The 10520-nt window shown below is 37.6% G+C and overlaps 2 protein-coding genes across 3 annotated transcripts in view; one reads left to right on the top strand and one right to left on the bottom strand.

Annotated features, from left to right (window-relative positions):
• Positions 1-786: 786 nt before the first annotated feature.
• The window catches only part of LOC112156236 (myelin-oligodendrocyte glycoprotein), a 19779-nt gene continuing 10045 nt past the window's right edge, over positions 787-10520 (bottom strand). Inside the window, exons 1-4 of one of the 2 annotated variants that reach the window (XM_024288460.2) lie at positions 3616-3994; positions 1939-2301; positions 1675-1865; positions 787-1593 (exon numbers count right to left, since the gene is read on the bottom strand). In XM_024288460.2, the coding sequence (XP_024144228.2) occupies positions 1570-1593; positions 1675-1865; positions 1939-2301; positions 3616-3826 (789 nt within the window). In that variant the 5' untranslated portion in view covers positions 3827-3994 and the 3' untranslated portion in view covers positions 787-1569. Of the gene's footprint in view, positions 1594-1674; positions 1866-1938; positions 2302-3615; positions 3995-10520 lie in introns of those variants that run through there. The other variant, XM_036216806.1, reaches the window with a different exon arrangement.
• The window catches only part of LOC112156230 (low affinity immunoglobulin gamma Fc region receptor II), a gene marked incomplete at its 3' end in the record, with an annotated part of 9460 nt that continues 5953 nt past the window's right edge, over positions 7014-10520 (top strand). Inside the window, 2 exon segments of the mRNA XM_024288450.2 lie at positions 7014-7231; positions 9085-9348. Of these exon segments, the coding sequence (XP_024144218.1) occupies positions 7201-7231; positions 9085-9348 (295 nt within the window). The 5' untranslated portion in view covers positions 7014-7200.

Raw genomic sequence — 10520 nt, 5'->3', positions numbered from 1 at the left:
GCTTTTAGAATTAAAAATAAACATATAACTACATTGGTGGAGAATCATTTTTTTAATCCATACATGTACATTAGAAACATAATAATTAGTCAAATAATCAATTTCAATTCCCGCGATTCAGCTAGATCGATCTTTCTGAGGCAGTTTTGCCGTATTACTATTAAAGATGTTCAATCAATTTATCAAAGTTTATTTATAAAAAGCGCTTCTTATACTTTGTGTAATTTGAATGACCTTACATTTAAAAACAAAACAAAAACAAAACAATCACAATCTCAAACAAAATCCAACCCATCGGTTCTGCTGTTGAACCCTGGGACAGAGACACAGTCAGGTGAAGGTTCAATCAGCCACAAGGGGGCGCTGAAGACCTGCTACTGTGACAACCTGTAAGTATAAACCTTAAAAATGAACTCTTAACTAAAAAATAGGATTGTTTTTAAAATTTGGACTTTTATTGTGAAAGATGAACAAGACGTTTGAAATGAGAAGTTTGACTTAATTAAGTAATCCTATTTATTTCTTCTTAAAACACATTCCTGATTTGTACAGTTCAGTTACCCTTACCCGTAGATCTTTAGACAGCTCCTTTACTCAGGATCCCGAAATGTCAGGATACAAGAGTTTGTTGGGAGTCCAGAGACTCCAATTCCTTTTGTCCACACACATTTATTACAGGTAAACGAGTCACAGGTGAGGTGGGTTACCTGTACCTGCCAGTCCAACCCTTTTCTATCAGTTTGTGAGCTGCAGTATCTTCTGAAGAAAAAGATCAAGACCATAAACTCTGGAGGATTCATCTTTTTATTGATCACCAGACAGTTTCAGTATAAAAGCTGCTTTTCTGCAGTTATTTGTCTTAAATAAATAAATAAATATTTAAAGTATAAAAGTTGTGTTTGCATTTATTTTTTGCACAGGTAATATGTTTGAATATCAGAGCAGCTTCAGGAAAATCACAGCAGTCTATATAAAGATGACAGTAAATACAGTTTAGGACATTCAATAGAATGCACAATTGCAATAAATATCAGGGGGCGGGGCTTTTCTTCTTGAAACCTCAGACCATCTTTTTACCTCACTTTCAGTTTTCGAGAAAACCCCTGAGACTCTCAGCTAGTTTCAACTGTCTTTGTCAATGTCACTTTGTCCTGGAAAACTTTCTACATTTGACCTCACAAACATCGTAGAAGTTCTCTAGAAGAACGGCAGGAATCTGAGCAGACCAGCTGAGGTTCTGTTCCTGCAGGAGAACCTAAACAAACCAAACTCCTAACGGTTCAGATCAACCTGGTTCTACAGTTCAATCCAAACATCTCAGATCCACAAACGTCTGGAATCGTCCAAAGACCAGCTCAGACCTTCAGACTTTATCTAGAACGTTCAGAGTTCTTCAGTTGGTCTTGATCTCCAGGAAGTTCTCCACATGACAGAAGGAAGTCAACGGCAGAAACGGGTCAGAACCAGAACATCCTCACACCGGTTACAATCCTCCATGAGGCTGAAGTACCAGAAACCATCTTCAGTCCTTTAAGACCAGCAAAGCAGCTTTGGAGAGATGGGATGTCTTCACACCAGGAAAGGTTTCTGACACTAGAAGAAAGAAAGAAAGGATGTAAGAAGCTGAAGATTCCTCCAGAAAGATGAGAGATCATCAGAGAATTCAGGACTCACTTCCTGTGGTCTCCTCTGAAAGATATAAACACAAACAGCAGAGAGGATGAATGAGGTAAAAACTCCAAGAGCGATCCAAAGAGCCGGTCTGGAGCGACTGATCCAGATGTTGTTCTGCTCTCCTCCTGGATCTGGAGTGGAGATGTTAAACTGGGATGTTTCCATGGTTGGAGCTCTGACTCCGTTTGGCTCTGAAACAAAGAGATGACATCATTTCCTGACTGCTGTTCAGGACAAATGTTCTTCATCTGCAGAGAAACTCACCAACAAGCAGCTGAACCGTCTCCCTGAACTTCTTCCCAGGAATGAAGCAGCTGTACTTCCCCTCATCCTGGAGCGTCACGTTCCTGATCTTTAACGTCACGTCTCCTCGTTTGAGTCCGTCTGGGTTCAGAGACACTCTCTGGATGAACGTCTCCATCATGACTTTGGTCATGGTCTTCCTGTTCCGGTACAGATACACATAAGGGACGCGGCCCTGTCTGTCCAAAGGGTCAGGCTTCACCTCCAGTTTGGACCACTCCACGGTGTAATCCTGGAGGTCCACCTCAGAGTCCAGGCAGCACGGCAGGATGACATCATCACCAGGAAGAGCAATGATTGGTTTGACTGAACCAATGTGTTCACCTGGAAACAAAGGAAACGGTTATTAACTAAAACTTCTAATGGTTAAACATAAATATTTCTATCCAGTTATATCAATTGTAAATAAATTCAAAAGTAAAACGTCTTTTGATGGTAATATATGCAATTTTAACATATGCTTATTAGTAGAAAGAAATAATTATTCCAGATTGAAGGATCTACATCTTATCCCAAGGATATCAGTTGTGGTGTCCCTCAGGGATCACTTCTAGGCACACTACTGTTCAATATTCACATAAATGATGCGTTCAGTGTTTCAAAACTGCCAAAAGTCACATTATTTGGTGATGATACAAATGTATTTTACTTAAGAGTCAATTATAATGACCTTATCAATGTGGTGAATACAGAACTAAACAAGAAACATGGATGGATTACAACAAATCTAAGTCCTTTTTTGGCATCCATAATATCAACACAGGGCTGTAAATTCAAACCAATACTGTCTTAGTTGAAAAGGTGACAGATATTAAAATCTGGGGTAATTATTGACAACAAACTGAGGTGGAGACAATATATTAGACATGTACAAACCAAAGTATCAAAAAGTAACTCAATTATAAAACAATCCAGGTATACTTGGTCATACTGCTCTATAATATTGCCACACTTTACCTGCTGGATAGTAATTTTTGGTAATGAGCATCAGAGTTTACTACTATATTGTCTTTTACTTCAAATCTTTTCTAACATCTTGATTTTCTACCTGATATTGGGGTTGATGTTTCCGTTTATTCATTTTTTGATCCAGAATTCAGTTATTTTTAACGCTTGAAATAAATGATAATTATTAGGAAAGTCAAAAATATATCATATCTGACCACAGATTGTCCAGTCATGCTGAGTCAGGCTAGTGTGAGGTTACAGTCATGATGAGTCATGGTCACACACAGACATGCTTGGACATCTCAATGAATGAATGAATGAATAGCGCTCAGTATCAACAGAAATAATTTTATAGTTTTTCAAAAAGGATTTTCAATAAATAAAAATGTCTCCAGCTGAAAGTTTTCAGTCTTTAAGATCATTTTTAACCACCAATTTGAACGTTAAAGTCCACGTGTTTGATCACTGACTGACATGTTTAGTAACGAAATACATTTTTAGTAAAAGAAACAGAAAGAACTTTTTAAAATCACTTATTGATGACAAAGTTCGACCATTTAAACAAAATACAGACGTTCGTTCATTCAATAGTCTTCAGAAAGATAAAAGCTTGAATCCTCTAAACATCAAACCTCCTCAGAATCTCATCTATCAGAGTAGAAGTTCAGAACAGAACATCGATGAACTTACCTTCAACATGTTTACAGAACAACAACCAAGAAAACGTTAAAATCCACAGAGAAGAAGCAGAAACAGACACGAGATCTGAGGAAAACATGCTGAAACACGACTGAGAGAAGAGAGACTGACTACACGCTTTTAAGAGCGTCAGGGATTCCCCATGTGCGCGTGACGTCACGAGCCACGCCCCCTGACGGAATGGAAACCTGCTAGGAAACATGCTTCAAGCGATAACGTCAACAACCAGTCTCTCTAGTACAAACGAACTTAATCCAACATTTTATTTACGTAAGCCGAAAACGAATATATGTATATATATTTATATACATGAATTAGAATATACGTTCCTTTCAAAATAAAATACACCATCCTCCTATGTTTCAATCAATACATGTAAACAGAATTCTATACGCAGGAAGGAGGTTCATTGGGACTTACCTGTTCACCTGGATCCAGATAATAACGAGGCTATACCGGGACAGCCCCTCTCCGCTCCGGTCACTACTAGTCTTTAGTCACTACGGCGTCGAGCGGCAGCTGTTCTCTGCTGCGAGCTGTCCCCGCCCGCGGCGAGGCGCGCGCCAGTGTGCGCGCGGCAGCCAGGGGTATCGACTTTGTCTGCACTCGAGCCATAGACTGTATATTATTTGGACCGTCTATGATTCGAGCACGCTGGGCCACCTATCAGGACTGACCCCACCCCCTTTTGAAGCTGCTGCTTTGCCTGGAGCTTTTATTTCTAGATTATCTGTTATCTGAAATGCTAAAATCTAAATGACTAAACGTCATCATACCTGATAGAATTTAACCCCGGGAAACCCGCTACTACTGCAATTTTAAGTTGCAACTTTTGGGGGAATTAAGATGTTTTTAAACCCTTTAATGGAATCTACCAAAAAATTAGTCACTGGTTTCACTCTATGGTTTCACTCTATGGTTTCACTCCACCAGGTGGAGACGCTGTTGAAACTAACGGGGTTTTAGCTTCAGGGTTTTTTTCTGATACCTGGTCTCTGTTAATGAGATGTTTCTCTTTTGGTGGCATATAAAGTTTCAGTATCAAAGTTTCTGGACTTTTATGGCGTTATTTGTCCTTTCACTTTTACTTTTGTTCATATCAATATATACAATAAATGGGATTTGATTGTTATTGGTCCATACTTTACTATTTTTACAGCAAACATTTAAATTCTGCTTGTTTTCCACCAGAGACATCACAGGTTGTAGGACAACATCAAACATACCGTCGTCTCACATGCAGTCATGTGACATGTGGAACTCTCTTTACTCAGTTTGTTTGCTTATTAAGTTGTTTTCAAGAATAGTAATCTAAACCATTTTTATGTTGAATGGATTCCTTAACATTTGTGTCAAGTGATGACTGTTTGAGCTGCATCTGGGTTGAAAAGAAGACGCAACAAACTCCATCGTTTGTCAGACAGTCTTTGATTGTCTTCACCAAGTTCTGCTTTACTGCTTTGCTTGTTGGGAACTACAGGCCAAAAGGAAAGGATTCTAAGATTAATAAAAACAATGTTTCCAGTAATGTTTTAATTATGATTATGAAGTTTTTAACCAAAATCTCACAACCTGAATGTCCTAAAAAGCCATTCTTCATGTCTGTTTCCAAAATTTATCCGAAAACAATTCAGAGAAAAGAATATTTCTCTAAAAAAGACTACAATAAACAACGTTCAAAAGAGGAAACAAAACTTCCATCCAAATAATTTCAGACTGTGGAGAACATCTTATTGGAATAATCCAGGAAGTCAAGAAGGAGCAAAAATCCAGCAGAAAAAAAACAACAAAACACACTTCTAAAGTCGTTTTGTTGAATGTCATGAAACCACAAAAAACAACAGTAAAGACTTTCTGTTTTTTCTCATAAACACAGTGTGGGCAGCAGACTCAAATGACACTCCACCTGTTTCAGTCACATGACTTTATCTTACAGCGATCCACCAGTACGCCCACGAGGTTTCACTCGTGTATACTGGTCTCAGGGCTGCTGACACATCAGTTAATATTTCATCACTGCTTCTCACCACAGATTTACAAAACAAATCGTTTTAAACAGTCCAAAAAATTAGCAGAATAACAATTTTTCAAACTTTAAAACCATAACTTTTTAAACATAATTATGAATAATAAAAAGTCAGGAATATTATTCCAGAATAAATCAACTTAAACCTTAAATCACTTTAAATATTTTACTCTCCATAAAAAATATATTTTGTCAAAATTATACAACTTAGAAATGAGCTCAAGATAACATCGGGTCATTAATAATAATGAAATAAAATGATCTGGAGGGCCGGATAGAATTACCCGGAGGGCCGGATCCGGCCCCCGGGCCTCGACTTTCACACATGCGCTCTAGAGAATCTTTGGAGGAAGTTGAAAGCCTGTGTTGTCCAGAGACATCACAGCTCTAGAGGAGATCTGCATGGAGGAATGGACAAAAACACCAGCAACAGAAAGGGAAGATCTCAGGAAGACTAGGAGAAAATATTTGCCAACATAGAGTACACAACAAAGTATTGACATGAGCTTTTGTTATTGACCAAATACGTATTTTCCATCACAACTTGTAAATAAATTATGTTAAAGTCAGACAATGTGATTCTCTGGATCTCTTTTCTCATAGTTGAGATATATCTGTGAGGAAAATTACAGGCCTGGTATTTGACTAATAGGGCCGCCAGGATCAGTCGATTAGACACGAATATGTCGACTAATAAATTAGTGCATGCTCAGCACCACAAAATGCATTTCCGTTATATTTGAGTCAGTGAAACCATAACTTTATCTTTTGTGTAAAATAGTTCCTTTGTTTCAGATGCTGACCTCGTTAGATTTAAATCTTGTTTTAATGCAAGAAACAAATGCAGGAAAGAAGCTGGAGGATAAACTATCGTCTTTATTTTTAGTTAGCACATAGCTTAAACACTTATTTTAGAAGTTCAAACCCTTTTTATGAAGTGGACAAAAACAATTTAAGTCTGGATGCAGATCAATAAATCATCACATCATCAGCATAGAAGTGAACTTTATCTTTTAGAACATTTTCATTGAGTTCCTCACACATCAGAAGCAGGTGGTCAACAAAATATCCTAAAATAATGTTAACAAAACATTGAATTTAAGCTGTTAACAATCATTTAAACTGAATTTGTTGCTCACAATCTGGCTCAGTTTTGTTCTGTTTGGGTTTTCGAAACCCGGAAGGTAAAAATAGGCTAGTGCGAATAACCGTCACCAAAGAGTGCAAACAGAGCACAAACAATTTTTTTTTAAATTGCTATAGAGAAAAAAATGCTTTCGGTCTCTGCATATCTTGTCGATTCAAAAAGCTGCTTGTACATGACCTGTGACATTTAGGATGCCATCAGCCCCCCTTCGTTTGTCTCTGGGGTAAAAAATGTGAAAGTGAAAAAAACACATCAGCAAGTCTTCAGCCTATGGTTGATGTTCAAGGGTGTGAAAAAAACAAGTGTTTTGTTTCTAAAGTTTGTGTAAGCAGGAAGCTTGTGGTCTTCTTTTCGTCAGACGGGAGGATGACCCCCGAGCAGCCTGCAGAAGTCCCAGTTCATCATGGAGTTAGCAGCACTCTGCTCTGTTTTCGGTAAGTCAGCTTTCATCTTTGTTTTGTAAAATGTTTCAATGATTCTCTATAAACGTCCAACAAACTGCATTTTTGTTGAGTATCGCCACAGTTTGAGCCCACAACAGAGAATTGTAGATCTTTGATCAAAGACATTAAAGGTTTGACCTTATCTACAGTCATGACCTGCAGCTGATTACAGCTTTATTTATTCGTCACACAGAAGACGTCGGCCTTGATTGTAGTAAAAAAGCTGGGTTTGAAAGTGAAAAAGTTGGTAAACTCGAGTTATTTTAAAACTACAGAAAATTAGACACGTAGCATCACCTGCGATAACGCAAGTGTGAATACTCTGAGCTGAATGTGGCCGCTAAGGACACCAGAGAAGTTAGCTGAAAATATTGAAGCCGAAAGATTGCCATAATATTAGTTAAGTGCCAAATTATCAAAAAAGATGAAAACACGTTTAAATTAGCCAAAAACAGCTAGAGTAATACCAAAATGTTAGTTAAGTGCCAATGTAAGCATGTCTCAAAAAAGAAAAGAAAACAACTAACATAATGCTAAAATGTTCGATTAAGTCAAAATTTGCCAAAAATCTAGAAAATTGTGTAAATCAGCCAAAAAAAGCTAACATAATACTGATATGTTAGCTTGACTCAAAATTAGCCAAAAAATGTAATTATGTCTAAATTAGAAAAAAACATCTGGCATAATGCTAAAATGTTAGCTTAACTTCAAATATGCATAAAAATCTGGAAAATGTTGTTAATTAGTCAAAAACAGCCAGCAAGTTGTCAAAATAAAAGCTTAGTGCCAAATTAACCCGAAAACTAGAATTACATCTAAATTAGCAAAAAAAAAATAAAAAAACAGCTGGCATAATACTAAAATATTAGCTTGTCTCCAAATTAGCTAAAAAAAATAAACCAAGAAACACGCCTAAATTAAAAAAAAAAAAAACATCTAGCATACTGTTAAAATGTTAGCTTAACTCAAAAATTGTCTAACAACCTAGAAACATGTCGAAATTAGCAATGATTTAAAAAGTAAAAAGCAGTTAGCATAATATTAAAATATTAGCTCGACTCAAAATTAGCCAAAAAATTGAAATCTGTCAAAATTAGCAACAAAAAAACATCTGACATAATGCTAAAATGTTAGCTTAGTTTCAATTTTGCCTAAAAAAATTGTGTTAATTAGCCCAAAGCAGTTAGCAGGTTGTTAAAATAAAAGCTTAGTGTCAAATTAACATAAAAACTGGAATTATGTCTAAATTAGCAAAAGAAAAACAGGTAGTTTAATGCTAAATTGTCAGCCTAACTCCAAATTTGCCAAAAAACTGGAACATGTTTTAATTTGAAAAGAGAAAAATCCAGCTCGCATTACTCAAAATCTTCCTAACAAACTAGAAACATGTCTAAATTAGCGAATAATAATAATAATAATGAAAACAAAAACAGCTAGCATAATACTAAAATGTTTGCTTAACTCCAACTTAGTCTAAAAATCTGGAAAATTGTCTAAATTATAAAAAACAGCTAGAATCTTGTTAAAATAAAAGCTTTATACCAAATTAACCTAAAAACCAAGTGTCTGCTGAACATTTTAAAGTTTGAATGCTGTCTCTAGCTCAAAGTATATACAGAAGTTCAAAGTTCATGACATCTTTGAAAGATTTGAGTAATTTCTCATTTGTTTCCTACAAGACATACTTGGTCAATATTTCAAAAACTATAAAGTTTTTGAATACCTAAAATACAGTAATGTCCTGAACGAGCTGAACGTTTTGCTGAAATCAAGTGTGATTGAGTTTTTATGTGCTGAAAAACGTACGGAGAGGATAAGACCACAACGGTCCTCTTGTCTTCCAGCTTCTCTGAGAGTCCTTCCCAGCAGGTCCCAGTTCTTCCAGTACGAGTCTGTCACTCTGAGCTGTGAGCTTCATGGAAACCTCTCTGGATGGAGAATCAGAAGAACCATCGATCAGGGAAACACAACCGAAGACTGTCCTTCCTCCTCGAACAGAAGTGACTCCGTCTGCTTCATCAGAGAACTGTACTACTGGGACAGTGGAGTCTACTGGTGTGAGTCTGCAGAGGGAAAGTGCAGCAATAAAGTCAACATCACTGTGACAGGTGGGGTCCAACACTGATTCTAATTGATGTAAAATCGATAGAAAAGATTCTGTTGTGTCACTTCCTTAAAGGTTTCACCCGAACAAAGTCAAAGTTCACCGTTCCTGACTCAGTCAGCAAAACAAAGCGATAGAAACTCAACGTTTGACCCTTTGACGCTCACTGTGCCGCTGCAGGTTTTGTCTGGGCTTTTCTGGGTCATAAAAGCGGCGTGTCAACTTTATCAGTCAGATCAAAGACTCAATGAGACTCAATAGAAACTGTTTCTGTTACTGAGGGTTCAACACCATCATCAGATAAAGGTTTCAGATGGAGCAGAAAACACTTCCTTGACTTACAAACATAAATGTGTTCAATCTGTTCAATTACAGATTATGAATAAATAACTATTAAAACTTTCCCAAGATGCAACACTATCAAGTTTGACACCTTCTTAAAGCTTTAATGGCTCAAAAACATTTTAGGATTTAAAGTGAATTCATTAGAAATGTAAGTATTGGTCCAAAAATATTTTATTGTACACAATAGTTTGCTTTGGGGCTGCACTGTGGTGCAGTGGTTAGCACTCTCGCGTCGCGTTGATAAGGCCCTGGTTCAAGTCCCTGTTGTGACATTTCTGTGCGTACGTGGATTTATTCCAGGAACTCTGGCTTCCACCCAGACCAAAGACCTGCTTCGTAGGGTAATCGTCAAATCTAAATTGTCCTTAGGTGGGTTTGTGAGGCCCAGGAACAGACTGGTGACCGGTTCGTGGCGTACGCCGCCTTTACCCAACAGTAGCTGGATTGTTTCCAGCAACCCCGTGACCCCAAAAGGGATGGAACGAGCGGATCTTGAATTTAATACAGTATTGTTCGATTACCTGACCATGAAATTGAATTGAGTGCTAAACCATTCGCTAGCTAGCTGTAAATCAACACTTTCATGGAGTACCAAGAGTACTAAGAGTACCAAGAGTACCAACGACTCCTTCAAAGTCAGACAACAAGCAGGTTTTCTTGGCGTTTTTCTGGGTCAGACCTTCAGAGATATACCCCCCTGAATCCAGCGGCTGCCGTCTGACACAGACTGTTCTGACAAAGGGAGACGTGATCATTTCCTGCTCCTTTGAGCCCGGTCTGCCAGACCACAATGCTGTAAAAGTCCCTTCCATCAAAGCAGGGCCGTCCCCC

The sequence above is a fragment of the Oryzias melastigma genome, linkage group LG18, assembly GCF_002922805.2.
Source record: "Oryzias melastigma strain HK-1 linkage group LG18, ASM292280v2, whole genome shotgun sequence".
NCBI classification, from domain to species: domain Eukaryota; kingdom Metazoa; phylum Chordata; class Actinopteri; order Beloniformes; family Adrianichthyidae; genus Oryzias; species Oryzias melastigma.
Note: the sequence above shows the minus strand (reverse complement) of the source record. Positions and strands in the feature narration are given on the sequence as shown.